Source organism: Ipomoea triloba, chromosome 9 (assembly GCF_003576645.1).
Source record: "Ipomoea triloba cultivar NCNSP0323 chromosome 9, ASM357664v1".
NCBI classification, from domain to species: Eukaryota; Viridiplantae; Streptophyta; class Magnoliopsida; order Solanales; family Convolvulaceae; genus Ipomoea; species Ipomoea triloba.
Genome location: NC_044924.1, coordinates 7801049 through 7827383, shown reverse-complemented (window position 1 = coordinate 7827383; position 26335 = coordinate 7801049). Strand labels below are relative to the sequence as shown.

The following is a 26335-nucleotide window of genomic DNA, read 5'->3' as shown; positions in this document are numbered from 1 at the left end:
AAAAAAAAAAAAAAAAAAAAAAAAAGGAAAGATAGGAAAATGAATGAGAAAAATATTATTTGTACTCTCAAATTCTACTCCCAATTTTTACTTCATCTTACAAAATACTGATGTTGATATTTTTCTTGGAATCCATAGGATGAAGATAAGTAGATAACTAATCATTCATTGTCACCTCAAGGAGTAAAAGTGAATAAGTAGAAAAATAGAGTAAATGTAGTAGAACTCAAAAAGTGTATGAAACCAAGGTTGGGAAGTCGTATGTGAAATTGTGAATATTGACTGGATTTAGGTAAACATGAGGACATAAATAACATGGTCACCATATAACGTCTACATGCAATTTAATAATGTATATATAAATGAATCTTTGCTCAAATTGCGTCTACGTGAAACCTGCCTGCCTACGTCTATCCAACTATATATTTGTTTTTCCTTCTTTGGCGTATTACTCTAAATTTCCATTTACAATTTTTTAAAAAGCAAATTATAAATTTTCTTCTTTTAATTTATTTCCATTTGAAATTTCCCTGATAGCAACTAGCGTTTACCCAAAATTTCTTCATGCACACAATGGGAAAGCTACCGGAATCCGCAAATATTGAAAATGGAATTTGGTGGGGTCGCCAACTCAACTCACCTACAAAGTTCTAGAATTAGACTACTTAACGCCCCTAATTAATGTCCTGATTCCTGAAACAATTACTACAATTAAAAGAAAATTAAGCAGCGTTAGATTTTAAGATTGTTTTGACTTTTGATCTAATATTAGGTTGATCAAATTACAAAAATACCCCACCCTCCCCCAAGAAATGAAAAGAGATGCAGGTTTATAAATAGTACCATAGAGAGTAGATTCAGCTTGCATTGCATCATGGCCTTCAAAATCACCAAGAAGCATCACAAACACCTTAACAATCCTTTCCCTTCCCCTCCAAAATCCATCCCTTTTATTCAAGGAGCTCTCTCTCTCAATCTCCAAGCACTCCCTTCACACCAGATCTATAGTATTGGCCATGATTTTCAATTCAACTGGTCGGCGAAGAACGGCGGATTTCTTTCCATATCTCACAAGTCTCAGCCTGCCAGACATGCATGGTCCACCATTCCTGGTGAGGTTTTCATCTCTGCTGCAGCGGTTGAAACAGAGGTGGTAGAAAGCAGAGGGTCATTTGTGATCAAGGATAAGGATGTTCATTTGATATGCAATCATCAAACCATTGATGATATCAGAGTCATAAATGAATCAGATTTGCCTTCGGAAGCCAAAGATCATGACTTTCCATCACTTTCTGACAAAAGAAATGGTCAGTTTCCTCTTTTGCTGATCAGAGGAAAGGTTTTCAGTGTCAGGAAAAGGAAGAAGAAGATTCAAAGTTACCATGGAAATGAGAACACACGTCTTTCGGAAAAAGAAGCTTCAACCTCTGCTAGCTACTGGCTGCTTTTTTACCAGAAAAATAGTAATCAAGTTAGCTTTCAAGTGAGGCTCGGAAAGCCTAAGGTGGCAGTAAACCAAAGATTTTCATCAAGAACTTACAGAAGTTTTTCCCAGAAGTTTGGTATGATTAATCGATGCCGTGTCAGATGGTCCAGACTTCTTTCAAGGAAAAAAGGGATTGTCACAGTTTCATCTACAGAAGAGGAAAAAGTGACAATGAGAACAGCCGGGTCTCAATACTTCAACAGGATCTTTCTCACTTATTCAAGTGAAAAAAATGAGAGATTTTACGGTTTCGGGGAGCAATTTTCTCAACTGGACTTCAAAGGAAAACGAGTACCCATTTTTGTTCAAGAACAAGGAATTGGGAGAGGAGACCAACCTATTACCTTTGCAGCCAATTTGGTGAGCTACAGGTATAATGTTGAGTAATTTACACACTGCAGCCATTTCAATACCAATACAGACCACCCCTGTAATGCATCCCTTCCTTATCATAGCATCTTGGACAAAAAACATGAAGTTGGTATAACAGTATACTAACAGTCTAACACGTAAAATTTTTCATTTCCAATATAGGGCAGGAGGAGATTGGAGTACAACTTATGCTCCTTCGCCATTCTACATGACATCCAAAATGAGATCCCTTTACTTGGAGGGGTACAACTATTCAGTCTTTGATCTAACAAGACATGATAGAGTTCAGATACAGGTATGGCTATAAGAAGTACATGGTTGGTTTTTCACAATTCTTTTTGTTCCTTGTGTTTGGTGAATACCATAAAACTCTCATGTGCATTATTGTTATCTGGATATCTCATAAGCAAACTATGTTTTATCAGTAATTCACAAATTCATAATGCATGCCAATCACATACTGGGTCACTCTCTTTATAATTCGACCAAACTTGCAGGTAAATGGAGATTCATTAGAAGGACAGATACTGCATGGGGACTCACCTTGTGAGCTCATTGAGCACTTAACAGAAAGTATAGGAAGGCCTCCAGAACTTCCAGAGTGGATAATTTCTGGTGCTGTGGTGGGAATGCAGGGGGGCACAGATACTGTACGCAGCATCTGGAATGAAATGCAAAGGCATGGAGTCCCAGTGTCAGCGTTCTGGTTGCAGGTACAAAATCCACCTGAACTAATGAAAGATTCATATTAGAAGTGGGATTATGCTTTAAGGCAGATTAAATTCACACTTCTCCAACTAGACCAACAATTTGAATTAGATTTTGTTTTTGATATTATGGTGATGAAACCTGAAACAATATTGAAGACCATATTGCACACAATGGCTCAACAAGTACTACTTTTGTAGGATTGGGTAGGGCAGAGGGAGACAATGATTGGTTCACAGCTTTGGTGGAACTGGGAAACAGATACCACAAGATATTATGGGTGGCAGCAATTAATTAAAGATCTTAATGCTCAGTATATCGAAGTGATGACTTATTGCAATCCTTGCCTTGCCCCGGTATTTATCTTCACTGCTACTGATAAACTCCATAGCAATTATTGATACCTGACACAACCTTCTCCACATATGATATGATTAATTGCTGATAGTAAATGCCTGACAATGTTTAGGAACCTGTTCACTAATGCAGATGGATACAAAGCCAAACACTAGGAGACACCTCTTTGAGGAGGCAAAGAACTTGGGCATCTTAGTGAAAGACAAATATGGTCAACCGTACATGGTGCCCAACACAGCTTTTGATGTGGGAATGTTGGACTTGACACATCCGCATACTGCAGGTTGGTTCAAGCAGGTGTTGAAAGAAATGGTGGATGATGGAGTCAGAGGATGGATGGCTGATTTTGGTGAAGGCCTGCCAGTGGATGCTTGCCTCTATTCAGGTCTGCCACTAATCATACTGAAATTGAAATCATGTCTCAGAGTGGTTATTCAGAATGTAAAAAAGCAGGAAAGTAAAACATTGCATATGTTTTTGACTGAGAAATACTAAAAGCTAGTATTCAAGCCTAACATTCAGCTTCAAAGTTCTTCTGATGATTCTGCTAACAAATTATATATCCTCTATTCCATTGTATGACACAATTCCGTTCTGGTCTACCACCAAAAGGAACTCCTCTCTTGAATACAAACATTTCCAAAGTCCAATTTCCATCACCCAAACCAGAAAATATAGCATCTTAACTAGGAAGTTTTTCACTGCAACTGTTGTACTCCCATCTACTACAATATAAATATTTCAGTCAATATAACTTCAGTGCATCAATTGACCTCTAAAGTTCTGTATTTTCTAGGTGAAGATCCAATTGCTGCCCATAATAGATATCCAGAACTATGGGCTAAAATCAACCGTGATTTTGTGGATGAATGGAGAAGCACAAACATATATAATGAAATGGAAGACCAAGAAGAAGGTTTGGTGTTTTTCATGAGGTCTGGTTATCGAAATAGTCCTAGATGGGCTATGCTATTCTGGGAGGGAGACCAAATGGTCAGCTGGCAAACCAATGATGGGATAAAGAGTTCTGTGGTTGGTTTGCTTAGCAGTGGAATGTCTGGGTATGCTCTAAACCATAGTGATATTGGAGGCTACTGTTCAGTAAACATACCGTTTTTTAAGTACACAAGAAGCGAAGAGCTGCTCCTCCGATGGATGGAATTAAATGCCTTCACCACCATCTTCCGAACACATGAAGTAAGTTTCATATTAGCCACCTGATATGTTTAAAAAAAATACAGTGATATATAATATATTCAACTATTTGAATACACTATTTAACCTAGCTATGAGTGTTTCCATGTCCTGAATCTTGATATATCTATTCAGGGGAACAAGCCGTCTTCCAACACCCAGTTCTACTCCAACAATAGAACTTTATCACATTTTGCACGTTTTGCAAAGGTGTATAAAGCTTGGAAGTTTTACAGGATTCAACTAGTTAAGGTGATAATCAAATCCTCAAGACAATTCAGTTGTTTAATTTGAAACTAAACAGAAGAGTGCAACTAACATTCTGAACCTCAATGAATTTTCACAGGAAGCTTCCCAAAAAGGCCTCCCTGTTTGCCGGCACCTATTCCTTCACTATCAAGATGATGATCGTGTGCATAGCTTGACCTATGAGCAATTTCTTATCGGAAGTGAGATCCTTGTGGTACCTGTGCTAGACAAAGGCAGGGAAACTGTTAAAGCTTATTTCCCAATAGGAGAATGCAGTTCATGGAAACATATTTGGACAGGTGAACTGTACTCAAAACAAGGTTACGAAGCTATGGTGGAAGCACCTATCGGCTACCCTGCAATTTTTGTTAAAGATGGCTCCGCTGTTGGAGAAACCTTTTTAGAAAACCTCAAAAACTATGGTATCCTGTAAAGCAACAGTCTAATTGATTGTACAAAACATTTTAACTTACTCAAGTCAATAATTCATAAACAACTCCGCGTTCATAACCATAATCATAAACCTTTACAGATTGAACCAAATTATACTTTCAGTTAACAATCCGAATATCTGATCACCAGTATCAAACACAACTTCAATTTCATCTCCTCTTCTAGAAAAATTTAAAAACAAGTTGAAAAGCATGATTACTTGTATATCATATATAGAGATCATCCATTACCATCCTCAAAGCGCAAACAAGTGTAACGTATTCATCTGATCAATCGGCAGCTGATATACGAACGCAATCGATTATCACGGCTACGCAAATGATCGGAAACTGATTTAAATGAAAAAAAAAAAAAAAAAAAAAAAAAAAAAAAGAAGAAGAAAAAAAAGGATTATTGAGAGGGAGGGAGAGAGAGAGAGAAAAGTGATGAATTTTTCTGCTAGTTTAAGCGGTGTAGAATGATTATTTGAAAAAAAAAAGCTGTGACTGATTCGGATACTTCCATGGGATATTCTTCTTCCGTGCCATGTGTTTCCATATTGTTTTTTGAAATGTAATATTGTATATAGTATATATTTATACTTTTTCTATTTAAAGCAGTTAAAAGCCTCATTTTATATCCAATTCAATCCTGTGATATTTCCTCAAAAAAAAAAATCACAGAGGTGTTATATAAACACAATTTATTTGGCTTGTTGAGCATATAATATAAGGAGTATAAAATAAATAAGAATTAATACCACAAATGGTCCTCTGACTATTGGGATAGTACTCCTTTTAGTCCTCGACTTTCAATTCGACCACAAATGGTCCTCTAACTTTCATTTTTGATCACAAATAGTCCTTTACTAAAATTTCTGTTAAATAGATTTTAAATTTAAGGGTATTATCTTCAAATTGATATATATAATAGTCATAAAATAAAAATGTTTAGAATTTTTCACCAAGCATAATTGAAACAATTAACAAATATAAATACTCCTAAATAAAAAGACAACGCACCTTATTCTCGTAATTATGCGTACAAAATAAATATTTAATATTATAGCTATCTTTTATAATTTAACCAATAGATTAAAATGGAAGAAATATTTTTCAAAAACCTTTCTTCCATCAATTTCATGGTTGGTCATACATGGCCGATTAATAGTTTTCACTCTTCATTAATCAATCAAACATTTTGTTTGGGACATAACTGAAGGTCGCCACCGTTGAACTAATATAATTAATCAAGTACAAATTGCGAACATTAATCATGGATTTTTATTTAATTTGTTTATTTATTTAATTTTTCACGTCCATTTTGTTTTTATATTTATTAACTTAATGTTTATTAATGTTTGAAATTAATTATGTTATATAATTCTAAAAAAGAAGTAATCATAATAATATTAATCAATTTGACAATATTACCCCTAGATTTAACACATATTTAACATAAATTTTAACATATGACTATTTGTGGTCAAAAATGAAAGTAAGAGGACCATTTGTGGTCAAATTGAAAGTCGAGGACTAAAAGGAGTACTAACCCAATAGTCAGATGACCATTTGTGATATTAACTCAATAAATAATGTATCTACTCAAAAAAATATAAAATAAATGTACAGCTTAACCATTAATTTAAATTTTTAATTAAGATAGAACATATCTTTCAATTTAGTATGAGAACCAATACCATATGAAAAGTTTTCAGAAAAACATATACTACATATTGAACATATATTTAATATATAAAAACTGCAGGAGCACACAAAACAAATCATATATACACACGCATTAAGGTAAGGTTTATACATTTTGCAGAATTTGTTGTACCGAGACCAACACATTCACCATCCTCTTTTCTCTTTGACAGCACACTTGAAAATCATTTCTTGAATACTGTCATCAACAATGTTATTACAAAGATATACAGAATGGGAATGTCTGGAGGAACCTAAGGCTCTTTACAGTTTAAGCAGATTGTCAACACAATATCAACCGGATTCTAGTAGCTGAGCAAGGACACATTTCGGCGAGAGTGACAATTTTCCCTGCAAAACTCGCAATCTCGAGGGTTTCTGCATAATCAAGAATGCTTCACATAAGTGTTTATTAGGCAAACAAAGAGGCTTTATACACCACGACATGGGAAAAGTTTGTATTAAATACATGCAAAGTTTCACCTCAATGAGTGCGTGTCGTGGCGTGGGAGCCATTTGCAGCTACCCGGACAGAACTTGATCGCCGCATCTTTGGATCTTGCTCCTTCCCAATACGCATTGCAGCTATTTCCTTTTCCATTGCAGCTACTTCTCTTCTCATTTTCTTGGCTTCTATCTCCATAGCTTTATTTAATGTTTCCACTTTTTTTGCTAACATCTGAGCATTATGCACCCAATAAGAAAACTGGTTTCATCAAAGAGGGAAAGAGAGGTTAATAGAAAAGAATAGGGAACACAAGTAAACCTCGATTGCATCGTCCTTGTCCTTGACCATCTGATCTTTCTCCTGGCAGACTTTCCGCAAAGAAATAACCTCTTTCTGCAGCATATCATACAATGCACCAGAAACATAATCTTCATTTTCCAATTTCGTTCTATCAGTAGTTTTCCCATTCCCATTCTCATGCAAAGTGAGTATTCCATTACTATGGGGATCTCTGATTGCCTTTCCAGATCCAAAATCTTTCTCATCTATATTCCCATTTGATTGATCTTTACCTTCTGATTTGCTGTCTCCATCAAACCATGTTGACAAGTTATTTGCTTTCTTCAATCGGGATGCTCTGGATTGAGTTGCTTTTCTTGACAACAGTCCATTTTGTGATGGTTTGGACATGCTTTCTATTCCTCCAAATGACTGACGACGTGTGCGGCCATTGCTTACACTTCTTATTTCTGATGCAGTGCGGGAATTAACATTAGAATTCGATTTAAGTCTTTCTTCCAAGACTTTAAACCGTAATTGATATTTCTCCTGGCAACAGCATCAAGAGGGAATCAAATATAGACACAAACAGAAGAGAAGAAAATAGCATAAATGTTCTAAAAGCATTCTCACTTTGAGCTGTGCTTCTGCCTTTGCAGTGCGCTCAGCCACTGCTAGCTTATCTCGTAGCTGCTGCATTTCACCCTGCACAGAAACAAGGCCTCAGTAAAAAAAATTTATTTCAGTTGCAACTTGCAAACTGAATTAATATTTCATATTATATCCTAGGTAAAAAAAATCTCTCATATCATTTCCTTGTTTGCAAATTCCCATGTAATAATATTAGCCAAGAAAACCTAAAAAAATTTGAGTCAAAATTATTGTAGAGTAAACATAAGCATGCACAGTATTTTCAGTAAAATTGAGCAGATGAAGCTAAGCCATCACATGCCTGATAAAATCTTCTTTCTTCAAGCCACTGTTTTACAGGCATTACTTTTTCGTTTGAATCTTTCCACTCATTTGCAACAACAACAGCCACACGATTTGCAGATATTTTTGCACGAGCTAGTTCGCGATCTAGAAGTCTTTTCTCCTCCTGTGCAACATTAATACTCCATAATTTGTAGTAAAATGTCACAAAAATAATTATTAATGAGTTGCTAAAAGAAAATTTCTATAAGATAGGGAAATTTACATTCATTTCTTGCATTTTTCGCTGATAATCCCTTACAGCATTAGCAGCAGCACCCCCTGCCAATACAGCTTCTTCAAGTTCACGGACAGTTTGAGTTAGCTTTTCAACTTCTGCAACCTTCTGTCTGTTCATTTTGTCTAAAATTTTATTCTCCTCCTGATAAAAGAGTTCTATATATGTTAATCTGATGATGCTCTTAATGAATCTAATACGGGAAACATGCTCTCCTTGGAAATTTAAGGGTTTTCACACAGTCAAACCTGGCATATCTCAATCTGTTTCATCAGCTCTTGGTTTTTGTTTTGCAGGTCATCAACCAAGGCAGCCTTAGCTAAAGCCATTTGAACAGTGCGTTCTGCCTCCAGCAGAGCAGCTTCTTTAGATTTAGTAAGGCGATCCAGTGCTCTATTGTCATCTTGAAGCTTTGCCACCTAAAAAGTGATAGGACCATGCATATGTACTCAAAAGGTAATACTCAGTATCACTGAACTTAATACACTGGAAAACAAATGCTTAAGTATGCCTAACACATAATCTGGATTCAAGGTGTGGAAGCAAAGTGATAAGTTGATACCTCCATTCTTGTAAGCTTTAGTTCTGCCTCCAGTGGTGCAATGATTGCCTCAATAGGAGGCAAATCGTCATCTTTTTGAGCAGCATGTACCCTCCGAAGAGTGGCTTCTGCAGCAAATTGAGCAGCCAGAGCAGCTTTTTTCTCATCATTTAATTTTTTAGTTTCAAGATTCTGAAATCATCAAAATATTTCTTCAACCTCATTGCATTTCAAAATCTATGAGTTGAACAGTAATCAACTCTACTCAAGTATCAAGATATAAATGAAATTGGAAACAGAAATGTGTACGGAGTATAACACAGCTCTATGACTAAAGCAAGCAGTAAGAAAAGCTGTGAATGTACCTTGCTTTCTAAAAGAGCTTCTGTCTTTTTTAGCTTCTCATCCACTTTACTTAGCTCATTGGTCAGCTGAGAGATCACCAATAGGGGAAATTGAAAGGCAATATTTCCAATTTGAAACAGATTAGCAAGCAAGATAAAAATTTGAACACAGGAACAAAATTTAAATAAAAAGTATTAACAAAGAAACATATGGATGCAATATCCAGTCAAAGAAGAACTGCAGATAGAAGCTTGTATGTGACTAAATTGATTTGATCTATTTCCTTTGCTTCCCTGCTTAGCTAGTAGAGTAAGCCTATTTAAAATAAACCTTCTTGTGTACTAGACTTCCAGGTTTCCAGTTTCAGTGAATTGAGAGCTGGATTTATATTCTAATATAATTCTATCTTAATTTCCCCAATTCAATTGTAGTCTTTTTTCCCCTAAAAAAGGAGTATTGATATTGGAGCTAGTCATAGATTAAAGGTCAACCTTTTAAAAAATTACCTAACAATATAAAAAACCAAAGTATCATAAATCATTGTCTTATCAAATAAAGAACCATAAAATAACTGTCAGCAACCAAATTGAAACAATATACTATATTAATTTATGGGACAGAATATCTTATATTCATATGAATAGCTACAACAATAGGCTATTATTCCAACGATGTGCTCTATTATGTGTCTTAACAGGAAGAACATTCATAGAAAACACCAAGAGGTGGCTTCCACATGAACAGGATGTCAGAGTGTCAGACACCAGGTATTTACAACATTAGACTGTTGCCAAAGACCTTGTGGTCTAGTGGCACCCGGTTGCACCCCCACATAGGAGGGGGTGGGTTTGAGCCTCAGTGGAGGCGATATTGGCTCTTTGTGCTTCATTTGATTGAGAAAGTAGCTATGAACAGACACTACATTGTAACAAAGTCTAAATAGTATTCAAAAAAAAAACTGATTCTTTCAAATGTCAAGATTTCTGTTTTTGCTAAAGTACATCCATCTTTTATTGTATCCTTGATGGTTACGATAAAAAAAATAAACAATGCCTGTTCAAATGCTTTACCTCCTCAACAGCCTTCTCCTTTAGGCGCTCAGAGTACTTCACAGACTTAATTTCGGCTTGTGCTTCTCCCAATTCCCTTTCTTTCTCTGGAAGGTTTGTCATACGATAATCCAGTAAGAACCAGTATTACATGGTTGTAATACCAAAACCAAAATTAAGATCATATATATCCTCATTTTCTGTGAGCATGGATTCATTAAAAGTGCCCAAAGAGGGACACCAAATTTTTAAAAGGAATATAATTGTTGAATAAAATAGGCTATAAGCCATGGTCTTTTTGCAATTGAATAGTGGAGATAATTGAAGCATCTATATGAAGTTCGGATAAATTACACTCATCTAGTTTGCCTAAATCTGTTCAGCAAATGATTTTTTGCTTTTAAGTTTCACCATTTTAAAAATCAGATTAACTGAATATAAAATGAACCCCCTTTATTTTTTACTAAAACCTTCAACCTATGGATGACTAAGATCAGTCCTCACTTTTTATAGAAGACTATGTTCTCATTTGATCATATCCAAACAATATCAAAAGCAAAGGGGATGAGTCAACTTGACATGAAAATTTTATTCTCACACGATTTTACATGTTCGATTTTGAGTAAGAAAGCCTGATAATTTTCCTTTTATTCAACCAACTTTTGTGTATGCATTTCATCTTTAGTTTAATGGTTTTTATCCATTAATCATCAAAGTCCATGACACAGTATGAAAATAATCAAAATATAAACATATTCGACATCTGGATACAGACACACTAACAACAGATGAAATTTTAGGCCAAGCGATGCTGTCACATTGAACAGTGGTCATGCTTTCAGTTTATTTTACCTGAAAAAGTTGGTATCACATACAAGGCCAGAAATGCACAAAAGCAAAAAAGGACCAAAGAAAGCATTGAAATAAAAATAGTTATTGCTTATTAAACATGTAAAGCAAAAGCATTGGTTCAGTATATCCTTGATTGGGTACTGGAGTTTGAAACTTCTACATCAGGTTGAATGAGAGAAATGCAGCCACTAATTTCAAATTTTCCATGAAAATGACAAGGGCTTGGATTGGCATGCTCTGACATTGTGAAGCAAAAAAATACGGAGTAACACAAAAAAAAAAATGTCTATTATGTGGGAAGTATACATAAAAACAATTTAATTTGTATTAATGTCCTGTGGAAAATCCTAATTAAATGCAAACCAGAAATGTAGATAAGAGGATATATTTCAAAGTCACATAATTCTGTTATATTTTAATTTGAATTCTCTCTATCTTCCCCCATTCTGGAAAACGAAATTCCATTGATTGATCAAACACCCTCTCTGTGGCATGTTCAATTAGAGAGTAGGGGACCCAAAATAGAAAAAGAAATGAAAGTTACATAAAAAAAATACAAAATACAAAATAAAAAAACACCAAGAAGATCTGAAAACTGCAGGACCATCAAATTTGGCTTCAGTATCACATGCATTCAAGAATTCTCTTTTTAGCTTCTTCCTCAGTGTGACAAAAAGATCCAAAGTTAATATTTCGTCCTTGTCCATGTTGCTTTTAGATTAATAAATTAAATAAATCCAAAACTATCCACGTGATATAGTTTCTCATATCTGTTTCTTCTTCCAAAAATAAGGAGTAGGTGACGTATTTACAGTTCGGAACAGATTTCAAATTTTAAATCAAAATTTTTGAGCAACTAAACAAATCTTTGAGTAAAGACAAATCCTTCAACAACAAATAAAAATTCAAACATCCGCGAAAAAAAAAAACAAAGTCTCCATTAAAGATATCATAAGTTATAAATGTTTTTTTTTTCAATCACAGAGATAAGGAATTCTGAGGCAACTAAGTTCAGCTTTTTTAAAATTGTATTTCTTAAAAAATCTGAAATCAAAAGAGTCAAAAATAAATAATTAAATTTTTAAAAAAGGATAAAACAGAACATTCCTTCAATCGACAATCAGACTGTCAGAGGCGATTCATCAGAAGAAATCTTATTTATTTATTTTAAAAAATTCAAAGAAAACAAAAAGAGTGAGCTGAGAGAGAGAGAGCGGGGGAGAAATGTTAACCTCGGAGTTCATTCTCAAGGCGAGTGAGCTCAACACGGACGGGATCGGAGCCGTGCAAGAGGTTAAAGAAGTCATCGGCCTCGGAGCCGGCACGGGGAATGGCGGACGGCAGCCTCCTCCGGCCCTTGAAGGACGGCGGTGGCGTGAGCCTGGGGTCCAGTGAGGCTTCACCATTACTACTAGAATGAGTGCTGGCCATAATTGAGGCACCAAATAAAGAGAGAGACAAAGAGAATGAGAGGTAGAGAAGACAAGAGTCAGAGAGAGTAAGGGCAGATCTTCCTTCACAAAACTCCAACCCAAATATTCCGGAAAATAGAATTCATCATTATTCTAGTAATCGTACTCACAAGTCACCAATATATAAATATATTTTTTATATATATACAGAATATAGAGATATAGAGGGAGAGAGAGAGAGAAATGGCTTCGGTGTGAGAGAGAGAGAGAAAGGAATTTAATTTTGTCTGAAATGGAAGATTTAAATTAAACAGGAGGTTTAGGCGGGGTTTAAAGGAGACACACTCTTGGGAGACGGACATAGGGGCATAGGGGGTCATAATTTTATTCTATTTAATTAATGGACTGCCCTACTTATATCTGCAAGGGTAGGATTCCATGTCTCGCGGTGCATCGTTACGAAAATCTTATGCGTTTCTTTATGAACAATGAAATTATAGTGCGTGATCTTGTGGTCTAGTGAAATGAAATGATTCGATTATAGGTTTGAGTTTCAGTAGAGGTTGAGAAAATAATTATGAACATATAGTGCAACTTCCCTGCTCAATGGCCAATTATTCTCTTTTTCTTTTAAGGATTACTAATGACGAGGTCATCAGGATTGGGTGTCAATTGTTATATCATGCGTTCGGACCCATACTATATTATAGATCTAAGTCTAAAACGATATTTAGATTATGTACATAAATTATGTATATATTATAATTAATGCATTATGTTCATATTTTTATTAATTTATGTACATATTACAATTACTACAATTAACATATTGCATACATGCAATTAACATATTATGTATCTTAACTTCAATTTATTTATAAATACATAATCTATTAACTAAAGATACATAATATATTAACTGTAGGTACATAATATAAATGTCATTTAATTTTGAATTATAATCAATTAAAGCATGTGTTCCATCTCAACTAAAAGCCTAAGCTAATAGTTGGATTACACATATTATATTTATGCTCACACGCCCCCTCAACGTGTGCGGTGGATTCCAACCAAACAACACGTGGAAGTCTCTTTTTGGGTGACGCAGAGATTCGAACTCATGATCTTTTGCATGGCTCTGATACAATACAAGATGGACCTAGTCCAAGGTATAATTGGCATTGTGTGTAATGATTTTTTTGTAAATAATACAGAGTAGTAGTTAAGAAATTTTTTTAAATAAAACTTATCTATCTGTTATTTAATTTTGAATTAGTTAAAACTCAATGCAACTATCTTAAGATATTATAAAAATTTGTAACTAGAGTTGTTAATTAACAATGACAACTAAGGTTGAGAGGAACTGGTTGCTCTGCATTTACCACATAGTTAGAGTCGTTAGAGGTAGTCGTCAGCAGTTTTGGTTTATGTGAACATGAAAGACATGGAAAAATTTTGTTTACAGTTTTCTAATTCGATCATTTTATATTTAAGTCAAATTAGCCCACCTTTTGAAAATAGTATAAGTGAAAATCTAACCATCTTCAAATCAAAGGTAAGCTAGTAAGCTACTAAACAGTTTAAAGGATGTTTGTCAAAAAAAGCTGTTAACGGATTGGGTTAACGAGTTTGACTAGTTAATATCATTAGTTGGTTGAAGAAAAATGTTTAGTAAATTAACAATTAGCTAATAGTTGTTTGCCTGATTACATGCAAAATGATCTTTAAAGTATAATTTATTTTATCAAAAACTTATCGAAAAAATTGTTTTAAGCAGCTTTTTAAATTTTAGCATTTTGAAACAATAAGCTATTACAAAAAACTTATTAACCAAACACTTATATTAACTGTTTAATCAAGTCAAACAGCTAATAGTGGTCAAGCAAACTAAAATTGACTGATAAACTAACTATGTTACCAAACATGACCTTAGTATTTGGACTATATTACTTCTTTCTTCTTTTTTGGAATAAGGTTCAAATTGGTCAATGAACGTAACCTGAAAGTGCAATTAGGCCACTGAACGAAAAAAATGTGCAATTAGGCCACTGAACACTCCAAATGCATACAATTTCACCTGATAGCAGGTTACCTTCCATTTTATCAGGTTGCATGCTTACATCGATGGTGATGCGACATTTTAAAATAATTTTTTTTAAAAAAAAAAAAAAACATTAAAAATAAAAAAATATTAATTTTAAATATTATTTTAATATTAATTTTAATATTTTTTTAATATTTTAATATTTTTAATTAATTTTTATTTTTAAAGCTTATTATTTAATAAATATTAAAAATAAAAATTAATATTTTTTAATATTTTTAATTAATTTTTTAATTCTTAATTTTAAAGTTTATTATTAAAAAAATATTTTAAAATGTCAATTCACCATCCATGTAAGCAGCCAACCTGATGAAATGGAAGGTAACCTGCAACCAGGTGAAATTGCATGTATTTGAAATGTTCAGTGGCCTAATTGCACATTTTTTCGTTCGGTGGCCTAATTGCACTTTCAGGTTATGTTCAGTGGTCAATTTAAACCTTATTCCTTCTTTTTTTAATAACCTTTTTAAGGGACACAAATGCATTACCAGCTTGTCTTAAAAGGACTTATTTTTCTTCAGAATTAAATCCATTGTTTAACTAGAGCAAGTGGATAGATACTACATGTAAAGCAACTCGTTAAGCTTAAGTAGGTCGAGAAAGTATATGGACAAATACTACATGTAACAGGTTCAATAGTATTAAAAAAAAAAAGTAGAGCAAGTAACGATAAATAAATATCAATTTTGATATTAGATATCATACTCTCAAAAATTCACTTTTCTCATTTTATTTAATATATTAATTTATTTATAAACAATTCACAATATCACATTATATCCTCATTTTTTAGTTGAGTTTTGTAAGATCTAAAACATGAGATATTGACGTAACTACAAGGTCTCAAGTTTGATTTTTTTATAAGAGTTATTTATTGGTATTCTCAACTTGAGCCGATTAACTATGAACAACTTAACCTAATTTATTTCATTGTGGCCATTTGTCAATGAGGGTCACAGTGTGAACGTACATTTGGTAGCGAATATTGGAATTTTTTATTTTTATTTTTTAACATGAGATATTGTCATATTGAGTTGTGGTTACAACTCACACTAAGTTTCCATTGTGTCATCACCACATGCAACGGCTAATCTAATCTTCATATGATTTATGATTGGAACGTTGGAGTCGTAAGTAAAGAGTGTGCTCTTTATTTGTATATGTAATATGTAAAGTCTAATATTAAAGCAGCTGCGATTTACCGTTGCAAGCCGCAAACGAGACCACAACTTTAATTTATGCACACTACCAAAAGGAAAAGCTGTACGTGATGATAGAAAGTAGAAATAGTCTCCCTTTTGTTGTGGTGTACCTATCCAAAATTCCACACAAGTTCACAACTATAAATACATGCAAAACAAGCACTAAATATGTTTAATTTTGAGGTTAATGAGTTAATTATACTCTTCATTTCTTAAGCACTATTTACTACTTTTTTTTTTTGAAAACCAAGCACTATTTACTACTTGAATTTTGACATATTTGTTCTTCCACTTTCAAAGTTTGTCCAAAATCAATTTATTATTTAATTTTCTATTAAGTGTGGACAAAAAAACATGACATATATATAGCATATGTTAAAAAAGGTGGGAATGCTTTCAAATTTTGTAAATTTAATTGTCTACTTGCAAAATATGTTCAAATTTAATCATAATAAGTTGAATTTGAGGAGAAGAGTTGGACAGTCATGAAAGGTTTCCAATGCACTTGTGATAAAGGCTACCGTAAATTACAATGTTTGGTTTGAGCAAATTGCAATTCCCTCCATTTGTTAATTAGAATTCATGTCTCCTCCTCCACCTCGAATTCCAATTCAATGTAAGCAGGGAAAGGAAAAATATATGAAAATGACTTTTTTGCCCTTAGTTATTATTATTATTAAAAATAGCATTTTAGTCTTTATATCACTTCTTCCTTTCACATTTTCAATAATTAAATTCCTTCCTACCAAATAATGTAATTCGAATTTTCCCACCAAATTACTATTCGTTTTCTCCTTAATTCTCTCCTCACAACCAAACGCGCGTGAGGTTGACTAACAATGATTATTAAATATTTGAATTTGGGTTATTAGAATCCAAATCGGATCGGGTACCTATTACCCCTACCAAAGTTGAGAACAGTGCCAATATAATTCTATCAATTTTTTGGTGTGAGAACTGAGAGAGGGAAGAAAGCAGAGGTAAAAGGAGCATAGAAGGGCTTAAAGTGGATTCGGAGAGAGAAAGGAAAAGAGTTAAAGAGGGAGATGGAGAGGGACAAGTCACAACAACACATGTGCGTGGGGGATTGAGGAGAAAGCGTAAGCAGAGAAGGCACATCACATGCGGTGCCTTTACAGACAAAGCGTGAATCAAATCCCAACTCCTCTACCCCTTCATGGGTCCTCTCCTTCGCCCATCTAATCTTAACTCACTTAGCCTCCTTTCAAACTAACACATGTTATTACTTGCTCCCAAATCCCAATCTCGGATAAATGCAAAGAATAAGTCAAAATCAACCGAGTTTTTATCACCGTCACTTTTGTTATTTTCAATCAGATACTGATTGACTCTAAATCATATGGTAAGTAAGAATTGAAAGTTTAGAAGACAACATTGTAACATCAGTCTGGTTGAGATTGATTCTCTCTTAATCATATGGTCAGTCAAAATAAAAGTTTGGGAGATAACATTGTAACATCAGTCTGCGTCAATGTTACCATGACACAGTCAATATTCAGTTGCGCATGCACTATTAACAAAATTCGTCTATAACCTATAGGTATGACTTATTATACTTGAACATATACAGTAAGAACTTAAACAAGACTCGGATAATTTCCATTTGCAAGATAAATTTTTCCCTTCTTGTCAACTCATAGTAACATTAAGGCTCTCTTGAAGTCCAGATTTGAAGCACCAAAGCTACAGCAATTCCACTATCGGTTTCAGCAGGAGGTGTTATGCCTCTATAGCTTGTCTATGTTGCCATCTTTGGACAGGAACCATAAATTGCCTAGGCTTTCAGGGCACCATTTATTTCTCATAACTTGCAATCATTGTTCATTACAAGCACAACCACCCCATAAAGGACACATCTTTCACATTTTTTAAAGGAATTCTAATATTAGGGTGCCCTACAAATTAGTGTCCCTATTCCCAACTGTTAATAATCTCAGTTTGGCCTCTGCAATCAATTGCTTAGCTCAAAGGACTAGTGTATAGGTTGCCCTAATTAATAGAAGTTCTCAACCAATCAACCATGTATGTTGCAAGATTTGAATACCATAATATGCAATCATATTTTGCTGACATCACAGGACCCATTAAGGGAATATTAGACACAAAGACAAGTTTCCTCCACTTCTGTTTTGTGTTTTCTTCAAATGTCTCCTGTCTATCTGTGCGTTCATTTTCAACCCTAACCAACCTATTGGGTGGAGGCCCGTGAAGAGGCAAGTCCAGCACCCTGTCTCTTGAAAATGTGACGGTATTAGAAAATAAAGTCGCATCTTCGCTACGAGCTATAACTTTTGATGTAGTGATAAAAACTTGATCCTAACAAATAGTATTAGAACCAGAGGCTGAAATAAAGTTACGTCTTTGTTACGAGCTATAACTTTTGGCATAGTGATATATAAGTGCTTGATCGTAACACAACCACCGCCACCCCCAATTCTTTTTTAAGTCATTTCTATATTTGGATGCTGTTTCAAGCCACTATTGGATCCAACAGAAAATATATCTTCAATCTTCATCATCCACAACTGAATATTTTGAACCCAAACAAAGACTTAACTTCCTTTCATATTAAAATCAGAATCTGTTGTCTCTACATTTATCTGCAGATTGCAGCTATCCCAACTACTGCTCCCACCAGCACTAACATTACACAACAACATCTTCGGATTATCGACCACTATTCTTACAACATTACCTATGGTACAAATCTTAAATTTCTACCTGTCTGAACACACATCACAAAAGATATACCTTGCAATCTTGCATAGTTGCATTCTCCTTTTACGGTTTCAACATTTGTGACTCACTGAAACTGCCCCAGAAAGTATCAAACTTTTCTGATCTCAAAGCAATTTTCCTGCATTTTGTTGATTAGTTTGCATCCCCATATGAAGTTCTGGAGCCAATTATTCTTGTGGTCTTGCAAGCCAAAGAGAACTGAGAGCACGAAGACGGGAGAAGTATTCGTTTATGACAAGAAGAGCGCGGGCTGACTGTCTGGTAGTTAATACACGGTGCATTTGCTGCAATGTCTGTTGCCGCAAGTTGTCCGCCTGATAAATGGCAAAGCGATGTTAGGTTGCAAAAGAAAAAGATTACATTCACGTATTTGATGTGTATCGCTAAAACTATTTCCAAGATGAGTATATGCAAGGATATTTGAAGTGTGTAAAATGATATATATTCATAGCACATACACTCTATACTATTACTAAAAGACTAAGGTCCTTTTCTCGAAAAAAAAAAAAGAGGTCTTGTTTGGTAACATAGTTAGCTTATCAACCAATTTTGGTTTATTTGACCACTATTAACTGTTTGACTTGGTTAAACAATCAATATGAGTGTGTGATTAATTAACTTTTGTAATAGCTTATTGCTCTAAAATGCTAAAATTCAAAAAGCTGCTCAAAGTAGCTTTTTCGATCAGCTTTTTGCAAAAGTTATTTTACATGTAATCAACTATCAACTAATTTACCAAACACTCTACAATCAACTAATGCTGTCAAGTATCAACTAATCAAATCCACTAGCTAATTTACCAAACACTCTACAATCAGCTAATGCTGTCAAGTATCAACTAATCAAATCCACTAACTCAATCAGCTAATAGCTATTTACCAAACACCCCCTAAAAGAAGAATGTGAGCTTTTTTAAGGCAATCCATTTTTTATACGTAGCTTTTAAGCTTAACCCTTTGTGAGCTTTTCAAAGGGTATGCACAAAAAGAGTCAAGTGCGGTCAAAATGAGGATGGCTTTTATAAGGATTTACCTGGCGGAGGAAACCTTCAAGAGTACCTAGTTTTCCCATGGCCATTGCCATTTGACCCATGTAATTAGCTACATTTCCAGACGAACCATCGGGAACAGAGGCGCCATTAGCTAACGTTTCAGCTAGAGATTGCTGCAACGCCTCCATTCCTTGTGAAATAGCATCTTCTGCCTGATGTGATGATTGTTGCAATTTGTATAAGCCTGCCATCTGCTGCTCTGTTAGAGGTTCCAATTGATTCGCGAGAAGCTATATTGGCATCAATTCAATTTCAGGAAAACACAAGTTAGAAAGTAATAACACCACAATTACCATTAGCGTCAGTGGTATATATTCATCAATACGATTAGAAATAGATATAGAATCAGAAGAGCATGTTATTTGTCCTTCTTGAATGGTTTTCCCATATAATATATGTTATATATTAAGGCCTTAATTATGTGGTGCAAGTTGACTATGGCTTATTATGTAGTTTGGTTGCACTGAATAACTAGAAGTTGTTAGTCAATCAGACTTTGTGCCTAATATAAAGCCTATATTGATGGGATATAGTATATATAGTATATAACACATATAGTTTACGGTACTCATACTGCTCAGAATAATACCAGTACAACATCTAAGGTTCTGAGTCAAGTATGGGACAGAACGTCTAACTTTTCACCTGCAATTATACCGTTCAAGAGGCAACATAACTGAAAGGACATCAACTATGGCTGGAGATCAAGATCAGCATCGCTTTCGCTTCCACTACTAGCCTACTACGAGGTTAGGTTTCTATTAGACTTTATTCAATTGACATTAGACTACATTGATATCTACATTTTTCAGTTTTGCTGATTATCCTTGTTAGATGATACAAATATGTATATAGATATCCTGGATTCGAGTTTTGGTATAACCTATAAACATGTACTATACAGGACCATCTCCAGAAACACACGCTACAAGAAGCTGATAGCAGTAGCTTAAATCGATTAGTGTAAGCTGGGGGAGTGAAGCAGAGGGTACGGCATATTTGTATCCTATATTGCTACGAGGAGAAAGAGCGAGAGTTACCTTAAGAAGTTCAGATGGACGAAAGCCACCAATCCACATAAAACACCGCTCTGCAGGGGATTTCCACATTCCCGACAATACATGGAATACATCGGATTTGGCTGCATTTCCTTTCAGCTTGAAAACTTCGTCGAAATGTGCTGTGACATTGTCCACAATAGTCCGCAGCTCAGTATCACTTGCATGCGCATTGACCGCTGCCCTTAATTCATTAACACGCTTGTTCTGCTCTTCCAACCATCGTGCATATTCTACGTTGAAAGTCAAAGCTCCTGCAAGTACAGCAGATTAGCAAGGCTACTTTACCCAGTGCTAAAAAGCACATAACAGTAATATTTTCTATAGTCATTCTATTTTTTATTTAAATTCTGTACTCGTGTTATTTCTTCAGCACATGTTTTTCTCTGCAATGGCTAATTGAATATACTCTGCTTTAGTCCACTGAACCATACAAACTTCTCTAGACTTCTACTCAGGCAAGATCTTAAAGAAAGATCCAAGTATTGAAGTTTTTTAGCTGATGTTATCCGTGATTTAATTACTCAACAGAAGGCTTACCATTAGTGCCTGTTCCATGGGACTGATCTCCCATGCTTGAAATATATACGCCCTGCAAAAAGATACAACAGAAGAACAAGGATTCTTGGAACTTTTCAACCACCTGAAACAAAAAACACATATAGCTATGACCACCTAACCTGTTGTCGTGCTCGCTGAAGCTCTTGCTCTAACTGTGTTAGCTTGAGCCTACTATTCTCCAGCTGTTGAACATAGGCCTAGGGTGCAAGATATGAGTTAACACTTTAACATTGTAAATAAAAATACACATTTTTACCCCTAGAACTGAAACCTAATGTAATAAAGGCTCCTTAATTCAATTTCTATAATGGAAATAAATCAATTCAAATAGCAAAGATATTTTAGAATCAATTGACGAGGGCTTAACTAAATAGCCAAATGTCTAAATCATGTATGCTAAATTGCTAATAGATGTAAATTAAAAAAAGTTGGAAGAAAGGCATACTTTCTTTCTCAATCGGCTTTTTCTTGCAGCTTCACGGTTCTGTGCAAGCCTTCTTAATGTCTGCAAATATTACGTTATCAAAAGAAACTTGAAACTGTCTATACCAGATTACTAGTAAGTGTAAAGAACCTAACCTTTTGATCCAAATTTTTTTCTTTTGATCTGTCACTGGAATCGGAAGCTACAGCAGCAATGGATTGACCCATGTCAAACTGCAAAGTGAAGAACTGCTGTGAATATACAACATAAACAAATAAACTAGGAGCCGTTAACACTGGCATCACATACTTTCAAATAAAACTTTGGAAAGAAACTTTCAAATTAAACAAGATATGATTGAAGGTTGGGCTTGATGTAGTGGCCCAGAGCTCACCGCCGTGTTGACTACAAGTCCACAAGGTCATGGTTCAAGCCTGGATACCGCAAAATCACGTGTAAAGGTGAATACAACTTAGGGTGTTTGCACATGGGAATCGGAATCGGAATGGGAATCAAATACTTGGTAATGGTAATGGGTTTTGGTGAAAGTATTTTGCATGTTTGGTAATAGGGTGGAATTGGAATGATTACAATATTGTTGTTTGGTTATGTATGATCCTATAATGGGAATAAATGTTTAAAAATACAAGAACAAAAAATAAAGACAATTTATTCTAATATAAAGACATCCAAAGCACCAATATGAATAAAAACAATAAAAACAAAAATATAAAAGCACCAATCCAAACTTAAAAATCAAATTACCAATTAGGAGGGGGAATAATGGAATGAAACCCTTATTTTATTAGGTAATGAGTTTTCTAATTAATGGGGTAATCAAATCTCATAGTAGTGTTCTAGAAACCTTTCAACCAAACAATAACAATGACATTTATTCCCATTCATGATAGCTAAACCCATGAACCAAACACACCCTTCATCATAATTTTGATTATGCGTGAGCCTTGGCAGTTGAATCTAACCTATTAATGACGTAATAACTAGTTCTGGAACAAATTTATTCACCACCCTCTTGAAAAAAAAAAAAATTAAAACATATGGGAAAATTTTGGTAGTGAAGAGGCTCTCAAATGAGAAAACAAATAGCAAAGGATAATTTTAGTGTGAGAAAAAGGGACAAAAGGCCCCTTAAGGGATAAATCTAACAAGAAGCATACTGAGGCAGATGACCTGTTGATTTCTATCATCTCCATCCATATCAGATGAAGTATCAGTCCGGGAGCTAGAATCTGCCATGTTTCTCTCGGCCCAAATCTCATGATTTGCACCAGAAAGGGGAACTTGATTTGTCTGTGGTCCTTTCTGCAACTGCAATGCCAGGGATCCGGGAGCAGCAGCAGGCAAACTTGCATTTGAAGAAGCAATAGCCTGAATAGGCAACCAAGATAATAGAGATTATAAATTGGATATTCTTTTTCTTGAAATAATAGTAAATTATAAGCAAATTTTGGCCAAAGAATAGTGACAGCAATAACCTTGTTCAGTATTCCAGATCCTCCGGCAACAAGTGATGGGTTACTTGCAGGCATAGAATTAAAAAGGTTACCTACACCACAGAAAAAAATTTCATTAAACCCTTTAAGAACACCAAGAATGAATGGCATATCATAATCTAAAACTCAATTAATAGTTAACACAGATCTCAGAAGTTCAAATTGAAGTCCAAGATGCACGCTTTTCTAGCAGCATTATACCCAAAAAAAATCATTCAAATTTTTGTTACAGTTCAATCTGCTGGACCTATCCTTCAAAGTTGAGCAGTAATTATTATGCCAATATGAAAAACATCCAAGACATACTTATCACAAGTTATTATCGGAATCAAAAGTCTAAATACTACGCCACAACTTTCCTAAACTCTGCTGCTAAGCGATTTTTTAAGTTAACCATTTTCTTTTCTGTTCTCAGTTTATTCTAAAAGCCAGGGTTTTCCACATAGAACCCTTTGATGGCTTCTAAGCGTGCCTTTGAAAACTTATAAAATTCTTGCACCATTTACACAATAGAAGGCAGTTAACAAATTCTTTTACAATCATAATGCACCAAAACCCAGAGAATGTTTTAAGAAATTAACAAATTTAAAGAAAAAGTGAATAAGCATTCAGGATAAAAGTGAGTGAATATGATCAAAAAGCAAGATACAGATACACACTTTGATTGACATTAGCACCATCTCCAATGCGGAATCCAAGGTATTGCTCAAGCACCCCAAAATCTGACACTTGAGAAGTATGTGCAGTATTCCCTTCTGTACCCCTGGAAATCCAAAAGTTGGATTGACCAAGCAGGTGAGCGAGCCGATTAATTGAATTGATGGACTAAGCATCAACTTTATAATATTGAATGAACATCTAATGATCAGTATATTGCCAATGCTTCAAAACCTTAAGAAAACGAAGTCACCTTCATACACAAATCAGTACAATTCCATTAAGCATAAATCATGAAAGTCATGAAGTGCAGTGTGTGAGCACTAGAATGCTAATATCACAATTCACTATTGAAACTTCCAGGTACTTATTCAAGTCTCTATATCCAGAGAGATAAGCGAGAGCAAGATTCATCATCTAAAGTCAAATTAGTAGTTGTCTAACATAGTAAAATCTAGTATTTTAGTACAAATCAAGCCTGCAGTAGCAAATATTTTGGTGAGGCACTACAACATATAATGGGATGAAACAGGGTGTTCTATTAAAAATTCAACTAAATCTAATTATGTCCACAAACAAATCATGGGCCAATGCATTAGTACTTGGACTGACACTACAATCTTCTTATGTAGTACAAACAGGTTTGTGTGCACAAAATTGACTCAAACTATAAGACACAAATTTAATTGGAACCACATTAGCCTTTTTCTTGGTAACTGATAAATTGCAAAGAAAGGCAGTCTTATGAACAAAAAAAACACAAAATCATAAGGCAAAGGGGCATTCAGAGAGAATTTTACATAGGATTGGAAACTGGTGTCTGAGAAATGAAGCTTGGCATCCCAGCAGGACCACTCCTATTAACTTCTCCACCACCGTTCAGTCTTGTATTACTACCCATGAACCAACCATTATCAGAGCTTCACAAGAATTCAGATTACACAAAACCCAGCAACTAAAACCCTCCAGATGGTTTACCAGCAAAATTTCCAAACCCACCGATCTGCCTGCCACTTACAAATACACCCCAAAAAAAAATCAAAGTTTTAGATACATAGATATCCAAAACCCCACTCCCAATACAAATCAAACACGAAAACTAAACTACTGACAAACAAAATAAAAGCAGCTTTTAGTCTACAGACAAAACCCCTTTCTTTCCCGAGATGCCACCAGAAAGCTCAAGACTTTTTCAAGAAAACAGATTTTTTTTTGAGAGTTTTCAAGAAAACAAATAAAATCTGATAACGTTTGAAGAAAACAAAATACCCAGAGATGAAACTGAGGAAAACTCCCATCAAACACGAAACTGAGGTAAAAAAAAAAGGTTATCAGAGAAGTAAACGAGTTTTCTCTTTCACACAGACTATTTTTATGCACGAAATTCAACGGACTTGGCATTTGTGTTTTGGAGAAATAGCTTATTATTATATTTTCCCTTCTATTTTATATGAAGCGTGTGAATGGAGAGACTGGGATAGGTGGACGTTCAGATGATTCCAACTCCAAATATAAACAAAGAGCTAATACGTCGTTTTCAATCCATACCTTTTTCTTCCACTTTTCAATGCCCATCTTGGACCACCAGCCCACCATTTTTTATGTTTCCATTTCCAACTTGATTTCTCTATTTTATGCTCCGGCCCTAGACGGCTGCGCAATTTCTAGTTAGGGTCTTCATTTCTTGAAAATTCTACCTCCTAAAACAATCTTTTACTTTTATTTATGAAACTTCCTAAATGGAGTAATTGAGAAACAATCCATAATATTTAACATTTGATGTATTAAAATTTCATTTACTTCATAAAAGCACCCCCAACCACTATATTTTTATGAGTTTTTTCTGACAACAAGTTTAGTTGGACGATAGAATGAGAGGAGAAATAATATTTTTGTATTTAATATTTTTTTACGGGTCCATCATAATGAAAAAGAAAAAAAAAAAGAAAAGAAAGAAAGAAGAAGAAGCAAAGTTTAACCCACAATATGCTAATATAACTGCATTATGCAAGAATATATATATATATATATATATATATATATATATATATATATATATATATATATATATATATAAAAGTTTCTAAATAAACATTGTAAATTTGTAGTTCCTAATTGATTTGCAAACTAAATGATACCATAATAGGTGTGACAATGCTTCCTTACATGGAAGCACCCAGAATAAGGTGTTATGCCCTTAATGTCAAGGGCAAATGAGTGAAATGTGACAAAATGGGAAAACAAGTTTGGGAAATGTGTTGACGTCAGAAACGTATTTTTCAAATTTGGCTGTGATTTTTTTCAAAATGTCACCATCATATCGGGGGGTTGGGGTGTTGAAACGCACACGGGAGATGGTGTGGG

At 34.6% G+C, this 26335-nt stretch overlaps 2 protein-coding genes, 1 long non-coding RNA gene and 1 pseudogene across 12 annotated transcripts; 1 reads left to right on the top strand and 3 right to left on the bottom strand.

Moving 5' to 3' along the window:
- Positions 1–439: 439 nt before the first annotated feature.
- Positions 440–5169, bottom strand: LOC116028685. 8 transcript variants are annotated; one of them, XR_004100188.1, is made up of 8 exons: positions 4437–4578; positions 4035–4140; positions 2402–3325; positions 1824–1944; positions 1541–1634; positions 1382–1441; positions 844–1292; positions 440–705 (listed from the first exon to the last, which is right to left on the bottom strand). It is a non-coding gene; the product is annotated as an uncharacterized LOC116028685 (long non-coding RNA). The 8 variants fall into 8 exon arrangements; XR_004100189.1 differs by having other exon boundaries at positions 440–640; XR_004100186.1 differs by adding an exon at positions 5050–5169 and having other exon boundaries at positions 584–1292; positions 4437–4584.
- On the top strand, positions 848–4859 carry LOC116028683 (sulfoquinovosidase-like). Its single transcript, XM_031270473.1, has 8 exons — positions 848–1857; positions 2021–2153; positions 2356–2571; positions 2767–2922; positions 3056–3308; positions 3720–4120; positions 4253–4369; positions 4464–4859. The coding sequence occupies exons 1-8, from the start codon at positions 875–877 to the stop codon at positions 4797–4799; spliced, it is 2595 nt and encodes an 864-aa protein (XP_031126333.1). The 5' UTR covers positions 848–874; the 3' UTR covers positions 4800–4859.
- Positions 5170–6566: 1397 nt separating the features above from the next.
- Positions 6567–12913, bottom strand: LOC116030935 (annotated as a pseudogene).
- A 5586-nt stretch (positions 12914–18499) lies between these two features.
- On the bottom strand, positions 18500–25425 carry LOC116029403 (TGACG-sequence-specific DNA-binding protein TGA-2.1-like). 3 transcript variants are annotated; one of them, XM_031271393.1, is made up of 12 exons: positions 25241–25425; positions 24772–24984; positions 23974–24077; positions 23297–23367; positions 22992–23189; positions 21956–22033; positions 21822–21881; positions 21496–21573; positions 21356–21407; positions 20798–21069; positions 19739–19987; positions 18500–19020 (listed from the first exon to the last, which is right to left on the bottom strand). In XM_031271393.1, exons 2-12 carry the CDS (start codon positions 24870–24872, stop codon positions 18874–18876), a joined length of 1410 nt encoding a protein of 469 aa, XP_031127253.1. In that variant the 5' UTR covers positions 24873–24984; positions 25241–25425; the 3' UTR covers positions 18500–18873. The 3 variants fall into 3 exon arrangements, with proteins under 3 accessions (XP_031127253.1, XP_031127254.1, XP_031127252.1); XM_031271394.1 differs by having other exon boundaries at positions 24772–24978; XM_031271392.1 differs by having other exon boundaries at positions 24772–25425.
- Between the last annotated feature and the right edge of the window lie 910 nt (positions 25426–26335).